Genomic DNA, 20,034 nt, shown 5'->3' on the forward strand with positions numbered 1-20,034 from the left:
GCCTGCTGCTCCCCCTGCCTGTGTCTCTGCCTCTCTATGTGTGTGTCACTCATGAATAAATCAAATCTTAAAAAAAAAAAAAAAAAAGAACTGTACAGCTTTGAACACACCTTCTAAAAACAAATCAACTGCCAACTTCGAGATATCCTAAAATATGGTGCCTCTATCTGGCTTATCTGGCTCTGTTAGAAGAGCATGCAACTCCTGATCCTGGGGTCATGAATTCAAGCCCCATGTTGGGTGTTGAGATTACTGAAGAATAATACTAACAAAAAAAAAAATTATATATATCCATCCTAAAACAAAGATTGATTTTAGAGGGGGGAAAAATAGCACCCAATTGATTTTAGAGGGGGAAGAAAGTGGCACCCAATTAAAAACCAGGTAGGAATCCTAAACCGAAGTGATCAAACAATACTGATAATTCATCAATTTCAGGAAAATTAAGGTAATCAAAATCTAGAAAATGCATCAAAAATTAAAATGTGCCAAAGACCAACAATAGACTTAAATACCTTTAACTTCATCATTACAAAATATTTATCACTTAAAATAAAATACAATTATCCTAATAATTTATTTCTGATTGAAATTTTATGTCAATAAGAAGTACCCTGCTCTATCACACATTAATTTGACCTTTCTTTAACAGCCTTCAGATTGAAAACAGCCTAATAAAAATGCCATTATCTGGTACACTTTGCTAACTCAGTTGCTGGAGCATGTGATTTTTTTTTTAAAGATTTTATTCATTCATTCATTCATTCATTCATTCATTCATTCATTCATGAAAGACACATAGAGACAGAGAGAGGCAGAGACACAGGCAGAATGAGAAGCAGGCTCCATGCAGGGAACCCAACCTGGGACTCGATCCTGGGTCTTCTGGATCATGCCGTGGGCTAAAGGTGGCGTTAAACCACTGAGCTACCCAGGCTGCCTAAGCATGTGTTTTTTAATCTCAGGGTTGTAATTCGAGCCCCAAGTTGGGTACACAGACTACTTAAAAAAAAAAAAAAATCTTTAAAAAATAAAGCCATTATCTGATTAAATATAAACAGAAGTTGTTACTATTTATTTCATATTCCCGGGGAAAGCAGTCCCTATCATAAATTACTAACCATTCCAAATGGCTAAATCTGTGAATTTTATGTTTTTGATTTCAACTAACCCTATTGACAAGTTACACATTCACTGATAAAGTGAATCACCAGAGACTATTCTGTGTTCATCCATAACTCTCAATGCCCATCATTAGGGCCTCCGACACATACTGAATCCCTTCTGTCCCTGACTTTTTCTTTGGCTTCATACCATGTCTCAATGTTTTATTTTTCTCCCAGTTTAAATTTGCCAATCCAGTTTTAAAAGTCTGTTTGTTTTCCCTCCAACATCTTAAGATGCTGGTAATTGCCCAGAGCTCCATGGTACAGCATTTGCATGTACTATATAGAGTAAACATACTTCCCAATTTTTGTCTTGATTTACACCTATTGCCTAAGCATAATTAAGAAACACCCCCTTTCATTCTTAGAAGTTTCTAGTTTGGACTAGAAGTTAAATAAATAGTCACTCTACTCAGACCACAAAAATAGACTGTAAATAGTCAAATATACTCAAAGGCAGGCAGCTTGGTTGGCTAGCTGGCTGAATGAATGTTTGGACAAAAACTACCTTAATGATAGCTCAGGTCCTTGGAACATTTTTCTTGAACAAATACAGGCTTTTATTACTTTTACTTTTAAATATATTGATTACCAAATTAAGCTAAGTGGTTTTTTTGTTTTTTGTTTTTGTATATAAGCTAAGCGTTATTCAGGAAAGAAGACTGTTAAGGAATTTACTCTTCATCACTGGATTAAAAATAATACATAATAAACATATTGATTATAGTAAACAGTTCCTTAAATGTTAAAGATACTTAAAAACAGTATGTCCGATTAAGTGATCAATAGTTGGTCATATCTTGTTTTTAAATTACCATTGCCTTAGCTTAGTCCTTTTAGAAATTTTTTTTAAGTTGGAGAAAAATAAAGTTTTAATGTATCACAACTGATTTCCAAGAGACAGAATTCTCACCTATGTTTAACATAACCCACAAAGCAGTTTAGTATGGCTACTGTGTTATTAGGTTAGGTTAATTCAACACTGTCTTGTACCTTAGTATTTTGTCAAACTAATTATTGACCCAAAGACCAAAAGAATTTGATGGCCAAATGAAATTATAACTGACAACAATCCACATATTCTTCAAATGGTGATTAAATGTGGTAAATCCATACAACAGAATATATAAAACAAAAACAATGAACTGCTAAAACAACAACATAGATAGAATCTCAAATACATTATGCTAACTGGAAAGAAGCCAGATCCAAAAGGCCACCCACTGTATGAGTCCCACTTACATGAACTTCTGGAAAAAGCAAAAATATAGATTGAAAACAGATCGGTAGTGGCCTGGGGGTGGAGGAAGAGGCTGACTACCAACGGACAATAATGTTCCATATCTTGGGGATCCCTGGGTGGCTCAGTGGTTGAGTGCCTGCCTTCAGCCCAGGGCATGATCCTGGAGTCTCGGGATCGAGTCCCACATCCAGCTCCCTGCATGGAGCCTGCTTCTCCCTCTGCCTGTGTCTCTGCCTCTCTCTCTCTCTCTCTCTCTCTCTCTCTCTCTCTCAATAATGAATAAATAAAATCTTAAAAAAATATATATGTTCCATATCTTGATCACAGTGTTGGTTACACTGTATGCTTTTGTCAAAACAACTAGAATCAGGGGATCCCTGGGTGGCTCAGCGGTTTAGTGCCTGCCTTTGGCCCAGGGCGCAATCCTGGAGTCCCGGGATTGAGTACCGCATCGGGCTCCCAGCATGGAGCCTGCTTCTCCCTCCTCCTGTGTCTCTGCCTCTCTCTCTCTCTCTCTCTATCATAAATAAATAAATCTTAAAAAAAAAATAGAATTATACACCAGTGAATTTTACCATATATAGTTTTTTAAATTAATTTGTTGACAAGGCACGCCTGGGTGGCTCAGCGGTTCAAGTGTCTGCCTTCAGCTCAGGGCATGATATCGGTCACAGGATCGAGTCCCACGTCGGGCTCCCTGTGAGCATCCTGCTTATCCCTCTGCCTGTGTCTCTGCCTCTGTCTCTCTCTCATGGATAATAAAATAAAAATCTTAAAAAAAAAATTGTTGACAAAATATATATATATATATGTATATACAAAATACTTTTTTTAAAAGTAGTTTAGAGATGGGAAAAAATAGAGGAGGCCAACAAGAACAAACTGTGACTTCCCATCCTTAAAAGATAATGGAGAATATGGCATGTGGAAATAAAAGGCCACTCTAACTCAACTGCCTTTCCTGAGTATATTGTTAGGGCTCTGTGCAGCACATTTATTTCTGCAATGTACTCTCTGAATAGGATCCTCATCTCATTCAACTCAGTCTTTCAAATCTCTTCAAATGCCAGTGCTTATTTACTTTTAGGCTTTCTAACCTTGCTTTGTCTACTGAACTGTCTCACATTCAAAATCCACCTTTGCCTTAACATGTATTCCCTGGTACTCATCCTTTTCTTCACTCTTGGATCTCATGTGAGTACAGTGGCCCCCTCTTTAACCCGTTTCACATCCTGCAGTTTGTCACAAACTATGGTCCTTCTAACATATCATCAGAAGGTCAAGAGTAGCCTAATGAGCCATCACAATCCTCCATCACTCACCTCACTTCATCTCATCACGCAGGTACTTTATCATTTCATATCATCATAAGTGGGAATAGAGTATAATGTATTTCGGGGGGATGACATTCACATTTTTCCTACAGAATAACATTAACACTGTTCTATTTTATCATAAGTTATTATCTCTTACACTATGCCTAACTTCTGAATTAAATTTTATCATAGGTGCATATGTATAGGAAAAAGACATGCATAGGGTTTGGTACTTTCCAAGGTTTTGGGCATCCACTGGGGTTCTTGCAATGTATCCTCTGCAGATAAGGGCAGATTACTGTACTTACATTAATTCCCTTAATTCCTGATTCTATCTCAACTTTATTCTCACTGGTCCCTTAGCTCAATTTGATCGTGTCCTCTTCTCAGCCTTCGAGGGGCTCTTACCTACCACGAATTAAAGCCACAAAGGTTATTAATTTGATCTATCCCTAACGTGCTTCAGAAGTGGCAAACTCTAAAATATCCCTGGGAACCCTACCAGTGTTTTTTCAATCAAATAAATAACATGTCCTTATTTTTGTCTAACCAAACTCTTGCTTTTATCATTAAATCCCACTTCCTATTTGGTTTTATACAAAGAGGTCAAATTCTTCACAAAAATCATGCATCTACTTTAAGACTAGTATTAAAATTACACTCTTACCTTCTTTCCTCAGAGTAAATACCACATACCTGTGATTTCTACAACACTGTTAATCACTTAATGTTATATCTTACATACTTTCAAACCTCTCTAGTTCTTCTACATCTTTTAACAAATCAAGTGACCAAAACAGGATACTTATGAATAAGAAATAATTTATAAATAAATACAACACAATACTAATATGGCCAAAAAAGAAAACTCTTTGTAAAAAAGAGATCAGTCAACTATGGTATGGTCCCCATACTATGACAGTGGACAAGAATAGAAAAAAATCAGTCCAGAATTTCAGAAAATTCTCTAGCAATTGTTTCCTCACAAACCACTCTGATTTTCACAGCCACCAAGCCTTTATGAACTTCCTATTTCCAGGCAAGAAAAGCATGCTCCACCCTGCCCTAAAAAGCTCTTCTTAGCATGAATCCACTAAAGTTAGTCTCTCTCAGAACAGGCAGGTGGCCCTCATAGTGTCTTCTTAGCTACTACCTCAGTTCTATTAGAACTCACTGCCACTAACTAATTATACAACTGTTGAAACCACTTCCTGTAATCTTTTATTTCCTTTAAAATCAAAGATTCATTTTTCTGAGCTGGAGAAGAGGAAAAAAGGTTGAGAAAAGATGAAGGCAGAAAGCAAAGAAAGAGATAGGATTTGTTTTCCCATAATGTGAAAACATTTACCTTCCTTTAAAATAATTAAGAGGCATGTGTAAATAAAAGGCAGGATAAGAAGACTTTAAAGACAATTAGATCATAAAACAAACAGAAAATAAAACTAATAAAAATAGAAAAGATAATTAAAAATGGAGATGGACTATAAGATGCAGAAACAGGATTGTAATGAAGATAAAAGAAAATAGACATCTGTCTTAAAAGAGGCAGCAGAGTTACTGATGCAAAACATAATTTCATTTTGTGTTTCTTTTTTAAAGAAAGCAATATTGAGGCTATTTGAAATTAGTTTCAGGGAACATAAGAAGACTGATCTCAGCCCATTAATGTATATGGGAGAGATTCAAATATTAAGGGATTTCACGGCAAAGACTTCTAGAAAATGAAGGACTGATTTAGGAATAAATAGCCATATAAAAACATCTGTTATTCAACAATACTCTTCTAGGTTTAGGCTGGCCTTCATATTTCTCTGGTTATACACTGAACAGGAAGCTATACAGATAAAAATACAAGAAGATACTGGATGTGCTACTTCTACCTCTACCTCTTGGACCCTTATGAGTCATAGCAGCAACTAGTAAAATCCTAAGGGGTTAAAGTCCACCCCATACCCAAGATCAAAAACTACTCCCACCCCACCTTGGCTCAATGGTTTTCTCCCACTGTGGTGAGGGTGGTTTTGGAAAAGCTCCTCAAATGCCAGGCAACACTGTAATACAAAAAGAAAAAACAATTCATAAGTACCAAAACTTAACTAACATTTTGGCCTCCCTCTCAAGGAAGATTGGTGTAGTAGAAAAAGCTTTAGTCTAGGAACCAAGGAAACCAAGGGTATTCTGCTTGTGCAGCCTTCATTCTAAGATGTTTGTTACATTCCAGATAGGGAGGACACCAAAACTCTCACCTGCTAAAGGTTAGTAAACTAGTGGAACGTAAATCAGAAGCTGCGGATGGTCATCATTGCCATTAACTGGGCTGATAAAAGCAGCCATCAGAGAAGCCGGTAGAACTAAGGGACTTTAGTAGACTCAAGTGACACAATTTAAGAACCAGGCTCCAGTTCCTCCTATATAAATTTTCTCCCTTAGTTCGTCTGTAATGGGTTTCTGTGATTACAGGTAAGTCTGGCCAATACACTTGAGTTCTAATTCCACACTGAATCTAGACAAGTCATTCCTCATATATTAGCCTTAGTTTCCTTTTCTATGAAATGGGTTAGATCTGAGGTTTTTCAAAAATGTTTTTTAGGCAATAGTATTTTTAAATAAAAAATTGTATTTTGGTACCAAAAATTAAAATGACTTTATTCCTATAAATGCATTTTATTAAGATTCAATTTACATGTACTTCTGACCAAAGAAAGAACAATGGATATTGAAATCTCACCTTGAGACTGAAAATAAAAATGTCTTTATTAATATAATGTACTTTATAAGATTAAATGTATGATATTCACAATTATGACCAAAATTAATTATAGCAATGACGTGCTTTGATTAAAACAAGACTTTAAAACTGGAAACTAATGGGAAAAGTTGAAATTTGTTAAATTCTCAGGATTCTGAGAAAACATGTTTTCCACATACGCCTTATCCCATGATACTATTTAATTAAAGGTGGAGAAAGTTTTAGGTTCTGCACAAAAGAAAACCTGACAGCACAAGTTCTTTTTAAATAGATTGCCAGTTGGTTAAGACTTAGTACATAACATAGTAAAGCAATCAGGTGTATTGGGCTTTTTTAATGATTTAAACGTCATGTAAAAATTATATCTGAACCAACTATTTATAGTATTAAATCAGTGCTCTCAAAGAACTCTACTAAAATAATCTCTAAACTCTTGTAGGAACATTTTCAGTCAGATTCATATATACTCACTGCCCATCAGAAATTGTAATGAAGCAAATATAACATTTCTTTTATAATAAGCCTGCTTTAAAGAAAAGAAACACAACCTTAGAGAATTATAAACACAGCAAATAACTGAGTCAAATAAGAAGACTATAATAATAATCTATTCGATCTTACTGAGAACCAACTTGATGGGGCACATCACAGAAGGTACTATAAAATATACATTAAGAGTGCATTCTTTATAGTGGAAATGATTAACTTTTTATCTCTAACCTCTAGAAGTTATCTATCTAGCAGAGGATACCATTCATTCATTCATTCATTCAACAAGAGTGTCTCATCCGTGACACCAGCCACTGTGCAAGCAAATGGAGCTAAAAAGTATATGTGTGTGTGTGTGTGTGTGTGTGTGTATCCATACATATGTGGATACACACACACACACACGATCCCTACCCTCTTAAAGTTTAGACTTCAACCTAAGGACAGCAGATAATCCATGAAGATTTTAAACAAAGAAAATTTTAAAAAAATTAAACAAAGAAAATATAACAGGATAACATTTTTGAAAGATAGCACTGGCTACTATGTAAAAGTTACTATAAAGAAGTAGTAAACCCAAGGATAGACTGACTGGTTAGGAGCTACTACAGTGATGACCAAGTAACAGAAAATCAAGAGGGAATAACAGACTCAGATGAAGTATACGGAAACAAAAAAGCTTCAGAGAAGAAATGCTGTAGCTCATCAACCTTAAAAGACCCAAAGAGTAGGCCACACAAGTAGAGAAAGGGAGTTTGTGCCGTAGGAGATAATCATACGAAAAGCATGTTTGGGAAACTTCAAGAAGTTCCTCAGAGTCAGTTTGAATATGAATCATAGCTAGAAAGGTAGATCAAGGAAAAGCATAAAGGGTATTTGATAACACAAGGAAACATCTCCAAGACACTGACCGGGCAGTACTTTTAAGTAGGGGTGGTAACATAGCCAGGTTTACATTTTAGAAAGATTCTTCCAGGGATAGTTAACTTAAAAAGACTGTTTGGCTGGTTAGACTTTTTAACCAGCCAAACAATAGTGCATTTGCCAATAGATAAATACACTGTCTCAAAATCATCTAATAATGCATCCTGACAACCAAATTATGGCCCAAGAAAGTACTCTGAGCTTTAGAAACCAAGTAACTAGTACCAAGTTCAGGTCACACTGCAGTTGATATGGCTATTAAAACCAAAAAGAAGGGAAGTCCCTGTAGATAAAATACTAGAAGTAAAATGGTGGCAGGAGATAAATAGAATGAAAAGGAAAAAACATCAACTAAGAAATTAGGGAAACAGAGAATTTTATTTCAGGGTAAGAATTATTGGCACTTCTGTCAAGATCTACCAAATATACCTCTTATATGCAATAAATAATGAACTGTGGTTCCTGACAAGCAATTCAAAAACCAAATAGACACTACTTAAGAAAATAAACAAAACTAGATTAGAAGCAGCAACCTATTACAGAGGACCAGCTCTACACTAGAAGTTACTTCCCACTGCTTAAAGAGAAAGCTCTCTCTGCCTGGTTGGTCCTTGAAGATTACCAACTAAATGGGGATGAAGTAGGGTAAAGTGAAGGAGCATCAGGAAGGTTCCTGACCAATGAATTAGACAGGTTCTTGAGTGCTCTCATTCCAATTCTCTATGTGTAACAGATTATTACTCAGATACAAACATGACAACAGATAAATAATGAAGAATCCAATTATTTTATCTTAAGATAATGAATCCTACCTTTCCGGGATCATCCTTTGATCGAGGCACTTTAAGGAAACACTTGTTCAGTGACAAATTATGTCGTATGGAATTCTGAAATTAAAGAAAAGCCACAGGGTCATTGGAATCCAAGAGACAAAAACTACTCTTAAAAACAGAATCAGAAGCCTAAATACCTCTGTGCACTAGAATACAATTTCAAGCTTCAAATGTAAGCCTTTCCAATTTTTAAATTATCAGTGCTGCAAAGTAACTACTGGGAAAGACAGCTTCTAGTAAACTTTATAAAACTCCAAATGATGAAACATGTATCCCATTTTAAACGTTTATTAAGACCTTTTAGGAAGATGTGCCTATGATTAATGTTAAATATTAAATACGAAATATAAAATTGTATATTACATCATGACTATGACTTTTTTTAAGATTTTATTTATTCATGAGAGACCGAGAGACAGAGAGGCGCAGAGACACAGGCAGAGGGAGAAGTAGGCTCCATGCAGGGAGCCTGATGTGGGACTTGATCCCGGGTCTCCAGGATCACAGCCTGGGCTGAAGGCAGCGCTAAACTGCTGAGCCACCCAGGCTGCCCCATGACTATGACTTTACCTGTGGTATTCATTCATTCACCTTTTTTAAAAGTAGGCTCCATGCCCAACATGCAGCTAGAACCATGACCCTGAAATCAAGAGCTGCATGTTTTACCAACTGAGCCAATCAGGCAACCCCCCATTCACTCATTCTTAGAATTACCCAGAATTGTAAAATGCTAAGTTATTCTACCTGAATTATAGGAGATAATTTTTTTCTTTCCTGCAATGTTCAAATAAGCTATAATGCACAGGTATTATCATTTTTCTAATGAGTTAAAAAAATGTTTAAGCAAAAACAATTCCACTGTTCCATTACAAGAACGTATAGAAGCTAATTAGGTTCTTACTTCAATTTGTAAGAAAACACATAAAACAGGGTAGCCCTGGTGGCTCAGCGGTTTAGCGCTGCCTACAGCCCAGGGTGTGATCCTGGAGCCCCGGGATCGAGTCCCACGTCGGGCTCCCTGCATGAAGTCTGCTTCTCCTTCTGCCTATGTCTCTGCCTCTCTGTGTATCTCTCATGAATAAATAAAATCTTAAAAAAAAAAAAAAACACATAAAACAGTGGCTACAGAGGGCTAGCAAGAACATCTAGCTTCATCAATGCAGCAAGAAAGAATAACTATCCTGGATAGCAAGAAAATGAACTCAGCGACCTGAAGAATCTGTGAAACAGAAAATCTTCTCTTGAATAAGGACTGTACCACAATTTTTACAAAAAATACCCAAAGGCCATTTCTTTTTTTAATTTTTTTTTGTTAACTTTTTTTATTTATGATAGTCACAGAAAGAGAGAGAGGCAGAGACATAGGCAGAGGGAGAAGCAGGCTCCATGCACTGGGAGCCCGACGTGGGATTCGATCCCGGGTCTCCAGGATCGCGCTCTGGGCCAAAAGCAGGCGCTAAACCGCTGCGCCACCCAGGGATCCCAAGGCCATTTCTTTTTAATACAATGTTCCAAAATCCATTCCATAATTTCTGTGCCAACACGGCCAGGTATTTGGTAGAGAGGGGGCTCCAAAAGCATTTAGCCAATTTTAGGGGAGTATTTAGGGCATATTTTAAACATAAAATCCAGAACTCTAACAACAATGCCTATATGAAAACTTTCCTCTCAGGACACCTGAGTGGCTCAGTGGTTGAGCACATACCTTCAGCTCAGGTTGTGATACCAGGATCCTGGGATTGAGTCCTACATCGGGCTTCCCATAGGGAGCCTGCTTCTCCCTCTGCTATGTCTCTGCCTCTCTCTCTCTGTCCCTCATGAATAAATAAAATCTTTAAAAAAGAGAGAAAAATTTTCCCCTCGTAGAGGAATATCAGGATTACAAAAGTCTTTTAAAAATGACCACCGAATATAAATTCAAGCCTATCTTATTACCAAACACCAATTTCAAACTTAAGAATGGGAGTTCCACCTCTGCTTGGGATATAAACAGCTACAGAGAGTAATGATCGCTCCCAAACAATGAAAAAACATTTAATGGTGAAGCCAAAAAACAAAACCAAGAAAATCCTATTTTTGAGTCACATCAGAGAGATGAAGCTGCAAGGCAGCACAACAAATTAAATTCCTAAGAAGGACAAGCCCATTCAAGGAGAAAGCAGACAAACTGTCTCATCTTTTGGCAGAGAGTATGGGAGAAAGAAGTGGCCACCATCCAAGCATCCAAGAAACTAGCTAAAATTTGTAAGGTAAAGCATAGGCTGGTGTGTCAGTTTATTTTTTTTTTTTCAAGATTTTATTTATTTATTCATGAGACACAGAGAGAGAGGCAGACACAGGAAGAGGGAGGAACAGGTTCCCCAAAAGGAGCCTGATGCAGAACTTGATCCCAGACCCCAGGATCACTCCCTGAGCCAAAGACAGAGACTCAACCGCTGAGCCACCCAGGCGTCCCCGATGTGTCAGTTTAAAGTAGCAAGGGCCCCAACCATAGGGAAGTTCCTACTCACTCTTAAAGCTCTTTCCCCATGAACCTTTATCACATGCTCACAAGAAAGAATGGGAATAAGAAAGGAGAACAAAGAACGTTTCCCTTGTAGTTCATAAGCAGGAAGGAGGTAATAGACAGTTGTAGTGGGAAATAAGGCTCTACCACCTTCAAGAGATCTCACAAAGCAACTTTAACTGTGAGGCAGGAGCAGCAAAACTCACCGACAGGACTCTGGCAAAGATTGATTCTGAGGGAAGAATGGAAATGAAAACCCTCTCAAGACACAAGCAAAGATCTACTGATGGCTAGGAAGGAAGAGTAGAAGCAAACCCCCTTTACCTCTGGGAAAACTGTCAGAAAGTACCTTGGACCCGGGACCCTACATTAAAAGAAACTATAGATACCCTAGTATGGCTCAAGGGAAGAAACACTGAAAGGCCATACCTCAAGTCCAAGGGCCTAAGTATGACTGAGGCTGAATCAAGAAAACAGAGGGACACCTGGTTCGTTCAGTGGGTAGAGCATGTGACTCTTGATCTTGGAGTCATAGTAGGGGCCCCAAGTTGGGCATGGTTATTTTAAAAAGGAAAGGAAAAGGAAAAGGAGGAAGGAAAGAAAGCAGAGAAAACTCAAAGCCCCTCTCCCAAGCCCAGCAGTGAATAACAAGTGAGAACAGCCTATTGATAGAGGACAGACAGGAACATGGAGAGATCCCCAATTGTAGCAAGGTAGGCAGAGACAACAAAAATCTAAAGAGAAAACAGGAAAATTGAGAAAATTCTATAGTAGCCAGGCACCTCATTCCAAGTACAGGTAATAAAAGCCTATTGCTACAGCAATGCAAAGTCTGTTATACTGAAGGTAAAGATACCAACAACAAAATCCAAATCCAACTCAATTATTGACAAATTGATTCAACTCCCCAAACAAATGGCCTGGGGAGAAAGACACTTGTCCATCTACAGGTATAAACATTATTTACCTTGGGTTGCCTGGGTGGCTTGGCTGATTAAGCTCTGACTCTTGATTTTGGCTCAGGTCATGATCTCAGAGTCATGAAATCCACGCTGGGTGTGGAGCCTGCTTAAGATCCCCTCTCTCCCTTCTTCTTCTGCCTCTCTCCTCAGCCCCCACCAACTACACTCGCTTCCTCTCGATACCATTTATCTCAATCTTGACCATTCTTCTATACATATTATCTGGCACTCAGTCAAACATTGCAAGACATGTAAGAAATGCAAGGGAAGAAACTCCACTGTCAAGACATAAAACTATCAACAATATTCAAATGAAAGGTCTTAGAACTATCAGACTAGAACTTTAAAATAACTAACTGATATGTTCCAGGACCAAGTAAAAAAGGTAGTAACTTGCATAAAGAGATAGGGAATTTCAAGGACACCTGGGTGGCTCAGCGGTTGAGCACCTGCCTCTGGCCCAAGGCATGATCCTGAGTCCCAGGATTGAGTCCCACATCATGTTTCCTGTATGGAGCCTGCCTCTCTCTCTGTGTGTCTCTCATGAATAAATAAATAAAATCTTTAAAAAAAAAAAAAGAGATGGGGAATTTCAACAGAGATGTGGAAACTGTAAGAGTGAAATGTAAATAATAAAATTAAAGGACATAATCAAAGATAAAGAACTCCCTAGATAGATTCATCAGCAGACTGGACACAACCAGGGAAAAGCTCAGATATTTGAGGCTAGATCAACAGAAATTATCCAAATTGACACACATGTGTACAAACTTTAAACACACACACACAAGATCATTCAAAAACTGTGGAACAATATATGTAATGGGAGTCCCAGAGGAGGAAAAAAAAAGTATGGAGAAGAAAAATGTGAAGAACAGCCAAGACTCTTCTGAAAATAATTCAAGACATCAAATCACAGATGCAGAATTTCAGAGAACGCCAAACGGAAGAAATTAAAAATTCACACACCTATTTTCATTAGAGGTCAAAATGGTGAAAATCAAAATGAAGAGAATATTGTGAAGGCAGCAAGAGGGGGAAAATTATGTACAGAGGAATAAAGATAAAAATTATAACATCTCAAAACTGTGCAAAGTTTTTGAGCCATCTCAAAAACTGTGCAAATTAGAAGGCAACAGAGTGACATCTCCAAAATACTAAAAGAAAAAAAAAAACCTATTCTGTATGCACTGAAAATGTCTCTCAAAAATGAAGACAAGATAAAGACTTTGAGAAAAGCAAAAGCTAAAAGATTTTATTTTTTATAGTGCCTGTTGGCTGGTAATGCTATATGGAAGTTCTTCAGGCAAAAATGTAACAAATAGGAACTTGGATCTACAAAAAGAAATAACAGTTCCAGGGGCACCTGGATGGCTCAGTTTGTTAAGCAGCTGCCTTTGGCTCAGGTCATGATCCCAGGGTCCTAGAATCAAGTGCCATATTAGGCTCCCTGCTCACCCAGGAGACTGCTTCTCCCTCTCCCTCTGCCACTCCCTCTGCTTGTGTGCTCTCCCATGTGCACTGTCAAATAAATAAAATCTTAAAAAAAAAAGTTCCAGAAATTGTAAAAATGAAGGTAAATTTTAAAAACACTTTTTCTTATTTATAACACTTTAAAAATATTAACTATCCAGGGACTCCTGGATGGCTCATCGGTTTGGCGTCTGCCTTCGGCTCAGGGTGTGGTCCCGAAGTCCCAGGATGGAGTCCTACATTGGGCTCCCTGCAGGGAGTCCTTTTCTTCCTCTCTGCCTGTGTTTCCCCATTTCTCATAAATAAATAAAATCTTTAAAAAATAATAAATAAAATAAAATAGAACTATCTCGAGAAAATATAACAATTATGAAGTTTATAATATAAAAGTAAAATGCATGACAACAATAGCACAAAGGATGGGTCAAAAGAATTAGAAACATAAGGTTTATAATGTTCTTACACTATACATAAAATGGTATAGTTGAAGGCAAACCTTCATAAAGATGCATATGGTAAAACTAGAACAGTCACTAAAATTTAGAAGGGGTGAAACTGATAAAATAATAGCAGAAATAAAATGGAATCATAAAAAATAGCCCAAATCTAAAAAAAGACAAGAAAAAAAAAAGGAACTAATTTAAACAAACTGGAGTTCATCTACCCACCTTAAAAGTTTAAGATGGGGGTGAAAAAATTTTTCTAAATGGCCTCAGGGGAAGGACACATCTCTACTTAGGGCTTCCTCCTCTACAAAAAGCTAAGATGTATGTTGGAAATCATCAAGACTCCCCCCCAAGTCCTTTTTTTCATTTCTACATTTGCTGCCTACGTAAATCTCATCTACAGCCATGGCTTCAATGACCATCTGTGATGATCTATCTGGACCTCCAAACTACACCTATCTCCTGAGTTCCTAACATATATTTTCAACAATCTACCAGACATCTCCAGAAACACCTTAAACTCAGTATGATTAAAATTAAACTCAATCTTTATCCCCACTGTGATCTTCCAGTTTTCTCTTCTCAGGTTAAAGACAGTTAGTTATTCACATAACAGCTCTAATCAGAAAGCATTAAGATGGGCACTTAGATGGATCAGCTGGTTAAGCATCTCCCTTCAAGCTCAGGTCATGATCTGAGTCCCACATCAGACTCCCTGTTCAGTGGGGAGTCTGCTTCTCCCTCTGCCCCTCCCCTCAGCTCATGTTCGTTCTCTCTCAAAAATAAAATCTTTGAAAAAAATTTAAAAGAAAGCTTTAAGACATATATAAAATTAAAACCCTTCTCTCTTCTTCACCATCTAAAATAAATGTTACCAGATCTTTTTTCTTTTTTAAAGATTTTATTTATTTACTCATGAGAGAGAGAGAGAAGCAGAGATATAGGTAAAGAGAGAAGAAGGCTCCCCGCAAGGAGCCTGATATGGAACCCCGGGGTCATGCCCTGAGTCAAAGGCAGTCATTCAACCACTGAGCCGTGCAGGCATCCCAATCTGTTACCAGATCTTAAGTCTACCTTTGATCCACCTACTTTATTCCATCTCCCATCACTATCTCAATCCAGGACACCATTCTCACCAAAAATAGTACAAAGGCTTCCTAAGTGGTGTTATCCTCCACCTTCCTCTCTTTGTCTCTCCCCCACCATGCTCTACTCTGTAGGCAGTTCTCCACAAGGTATTCAGTATTATTCCTTCACTTAAAACTTTTCAATGACTTCCCACTGCACTTAGGATAAAATCCAATAACCTTATAGCCTCCAAACTCCTTCATCTGACCCTACCCTCCTTACCCTACTGTCTATATTCATCCCCTCTAATGTTCCTTCTCACCTCTAGGCTTTCATTTGTTGCTCCCTCAAAGAGGACTGCCCCAGCATTACCCTTTCACCTGAGTCTATTCAACTTCAATTCATTCTTGGCTTAAACATCAGTTGTTTGTTTTTTTAAAGATGTATTTATTCATGAGAGACAGAGAGAGAAAGGGGGGTGGGGGGGCAAAGACACAGGCACAGGCAGAAGGAGACTCCCTGCAGGGAGCCTGATGTACGGGACTCAATCCCAAACCCTAGCATCATGCCCTGAGCCAAAGGCAGATGCTCAACCACTGAGCCACCCAGAAGTCCCTAAACATCAGGTTCTTTAGGGAAGTCTTCTCTGACTTTTCTCAATAGTTTAGGTCTCACTGTAATAAACTTATCACCCTGGATTTCTCATCACACTTGTAATTATTTGTTTAATGGTCTTCTTCCCACATACTGCATCCTATACCAAAATGTACGTAGGCTCCATGATGGTAAGGACCTTGTCTATCAACTCATAACCTAGAATATAATGCTTTTCATATGGTAATCACAAATCAGTTGAAAAAAAAATACCAAAAGTATATTTAGAAAGTTAAAATACCCAGAGAAAAGGGCGCCAGAGTGGCACAGTTGGTTAAGCATCTGACTCATGGTTTCAGCTCAGATCATCATGTTAGGGTTGTGGGGTCAAGGCCCAAGTTGGGCTCCGAGTGGAGCCTGCTTAAGACTCTCTTTCCCTCTCCCCTTCCCCCTGCATGTGCATGCCCCACCCCCTCTCAAATAAATAAATCCTTAAAAAAATTTTAAAAATGCCCAGAGAGATACGAAAGTCAAGACATGAATATATATATATACACACACACACACACACACACACACACACACACACACACACACACGCGCGCGCGCGCAACGAAGAAGATCCTCACATCTTGGCCAGACTGTAACTATAATAATTCCAAGAAAAGAAGTTAGGAGAATAGAGGTAGATATAATTTAAATGGTCTAGGTTAACCTGGAGAAAAATGGCCCAGGTTAAATAACTGATCAAAGCATATTGCTTGGCCTTAAAAATCTCAGCCAAAAGTGGTTTCTCAAAAGTAAAATTTATCTGGACTAAAATCACTTATAATGGTTTTTAATGCCGATTCCTAGGCTCTATTCAAGATGACTAATTCAAAATCTCTGGAGTTGTGACCCAGGAATCTAAATTTTAAAAACATTCTAAGTGATTTTTATTTTAAACTTAATTTTAAACTGGTACCTCTAATTCAAATTAACCACCACATTCCTACCTGTATCTTGTTTTCCCCCATCACTGTGAGAGCCCTAGTTTCCCAACATCAAATATATGTACTCATGAATTCTATCATACCATGCATTATTATATAGTTTTAGAATTACTCCCAACTTCTCTTCTTGGGGTTACTGGAGGTAGAGACTGACTGCCTCTAGTGAAAAACCATTAAACAGAGCTATTAAGTAAACGTCATGGTTTCTTTGCAATTCTTTTCGATCTTAGTATATATCCCATGGAAATAATAGAATACTCTTTTCAAAAGTTCCTTGAATTTTTTTTGTGTGATTGTGTTATTCATTTGGTAAGACGTATGGCTTCTCTGTTTCTGCTTATATTCAATTCTAAAGTTTCCTTTTTCCATCCTTTTTGGTTTTCTCTCTCTCTCTCTCTCTCTCTCTATATATATATATAGTGTAAAAACACATGGTTTAGAACTAAATAAAAAGTGTACTCAAAATCTTATTCTCTTCTATACTCCTTCCACCTAGGTTCCACCCAACCCCTTATAAGTAACTATATTCACTACATTTCTAGTTTATTATTCCTGTTTCTTTTTTACGATAAACAAATATAGATTTTTCTTTCTCTGCCCACATAAAAAGTAGAATACACTCCACATACACATAACATTTTTTTGTATTTTTCTTTTTTTTTTTTTTTAATTTTATTTATTTATGATAGTCACACAGAGAGAGAGAGAGAGAGAGAGGCAGAGACACAGGCAGAGGGAGAAGCAGGCTCCATGCACCGGGAGCCCGATGTGGGATTCGATCCCAGGTCTCCAGGATCGCGCCCTGGGCCAAAGACAGGCGCTAAACCACTGCGCCACCCAGGGATCCCATGTATTTTTCTTTTTATACCCTAAACTCCAGTAAGCTAAAAGGTTTTCTTTAGTAAAATGAATAGCACAAAAATTTAAATTCTTTTTCCTCTAGTTCAGATTAAAAAATCATTCCATCATAGAAATTAAAATAGTGTTTTTTAAACTCTTCTGGAATATTCAAAGAGTTATTTTCAGTATATAACCTCCCTTCAATGCCCTAGCACAGAAATGAAAGGGAATTCTAACTAAATATTAAAGTTCTATCTGAATCCTTTCAAATGACCATGGCAATATTTTCTCCTCTGGGTGACAAGGAATACTGAGCAGCAGACTGTAGGAGTGTGCAAAACAAATCTAAGGAGAGCAAATTGTAAAATGTGAAAATAGAGTTAAGACCGGAGCAAAGGAGGTGGTAAACCAGTTTCCATTTGTCTCCATTTGCAATGTTTATTTAAACTATTTCTCTGTCTACAGAAATAAAATTGGCAACAATCCTGGCAAGTTCTAAGCACCTTAAAATTGGGGGAAGAGACTTTTTTAGAAGAAAAATTATAAGATAGCAATCCCTGGAAAAATTAAAGATCTGCCCAAAGCAAGAGATTGGACCAATCTCTTTGGTTCTATGAGCAACATACTCCTCCACCTATTCCCATTTCTTCCCTTTCCCCTTCTTTCCTCACTATAACTAAGCCATTATCTTCCAGCTAAAACTATCAGTTACTTCCAAACCAGTGTCAGGGCATGAGTTGGGCTGGCCAGCAGCACAAAATTCAGCAGAATGGATGTGGCACTCTCATGTGGACTTACACTTGAGCCAAGCTGAGGTCAGACAGTAAATGAGGTACATAATTGATCTTAATGTACTATTCACTTCGAAATTTGGACCAAGCTCTTCAGCTTGGCATTCATATATTCACGGAATCTCTGCATTCTGGCTCTATCCCAACTCTTACTGCTTTCTCTCAAGAACCCCTATAAGCAACTGTTTCTTGAATGTTTTATATATATATATATATATTTTTTTTTTAAGATTTTATTTATTTATTCATGAGAGACACAGAGAGAGAGAGAGGCAGAGACACAGGCAGAGGGAGAAGCGGGCTCCATGCAGGGAGCCCGATGCGGAACTCGATCCCGGGACTCAAGGACCACGCCCTGGGCCGTAGGCAGGCATCAAACTGCTGAGCCATCCAGGGATCCCCCTTTTATATATATTTTAAATAAAAACCCAAATCTTCCTCGTCTTCAAAATAGTGCTCAATTACACTTCCTCAATAGTTTTCTATTGATTCACCCTTCCTGTGTGCTCCTAGCACTTAGTCTTTTTGCCACTCAAGAACCTCATCACACTTGCCATAAGCTCTTCTACATTCTCACAGCACTTATTAACTTCAATCTTCATTTAACACTCTTTACTAAGTCACACATATACTGGATAGTATTACACACAGTAGGTGTGCCCAATTAGTCAATTCATCACAGCACAGTATTCTATATTTCTCTATTACAGAACTGTTTACATAACATCATACTTACTTGTTTATAGATTATCCCCCTTATCCAATAAAGATTATAAGCTTCCTTAGGAGGCCTGTGTTAATAAGTTTCTTAGTACTGCCAAACTCAACATACTCACAAGAGCATACAGTAAGTAAATCCTTTTCAAATTAAAGACTAAAGTAGCTGAAAACAAGAGGATATGATCTAGGCCAGAGTCCACAGAATGAACTCAGCCAACAGACTTATGTTTGGCCTGCACTGTATTAAAGAGAACTGGAATTAAAATTTAAAAATTGGGAAACAGGGCAGCCCAGGTGGCTCAGTGGCTTAGCGCCACCTTCAGTCCCGGGTGTGGTCCTGAAGACCAGGGATCGAGTCTCACGTCAGGCTCCCTGCATGGGAATGGAGCCTGATTCTCCTTCTGCCTGTGTCTGTGCACCCCCCCCCCCGCCCCCACTGTGTGTGTGTGTGTGTCTCATGAATAAATAAATAAAATTTAAAAAAAAACAAAAAATAAATTGGGAAGCAACACACAAAATCCAGATTTCTGAATTTTCAGGGGGTGGGGGGATGTAAGATCTGTCATATTCTCTAAAATGCAACAAGTGCCTAGAGCACAGCTGCCTTACATTAGACATGCACTCTTCTGTTAGGCATCTTTTTTGCTTTACTCATTTATGTCACCTGTCTGGTTTCTGCAAATATTTAAGTTTACAACCAGTTATAGAGACCCATGAATCCCTGATGGGCTTTCTAAGCCACTTATTCAAATTTGGAGCATGTCTATTCCCTAGCCACCATGTTTTTCCAATATTAAACAGGTTTATCAAAATCTGCCTTCCCTTATCCGAAATCTTGACAGAAGGACTCTACTGAATAGTAGTGCCTAAAGCCAGAGCACACAGTTTACATGGATCACTACTACTTGGTTAAAATGATGTT

General features: G+C 37.9%; 1 protein-coding gene across 4 annotated transcripts in view; it reads right to left on the reverse strand.

Annotated features, from left to right (window-relative positions):
* The window catches only part of FOXJ3 (forkhead box J3), a 141,754-nt gene that overhangs the window by 77,404 nt on the left and 44,316 nt on the right, over window positions 1-20,034 (reverse strand). For all 4 annotated transcript variants that reach the window (XM_041738118.1, XM_041738114.1, XM_041738116.1 and 1 more), the window contains one exon: window positions 8,700-8,774. In XM_041738118.1, the coding sequence (XP_041594052.1) occupies window positions 8,700-8,774 (75 nt within the window). The remainder of the gene's footprint in view (window positions 1-8,699; window positions 8,775-20,034) is intronic.

This window comes from Vulpes lagopus, chromosome 23, assembly GCF_018345385.1.
Source record: "Vulpes lagopus strain Blue_001 chromosome 23, ASM1834538v1, whole genome shotgun sequence".
Taxonomy (NCBI): domain Eukaryota; kingdom Metazoa; phylum Chordata; class Mammalia; order Carnivora; family Canidae; genus Vulpes; species Vulpes lagopus.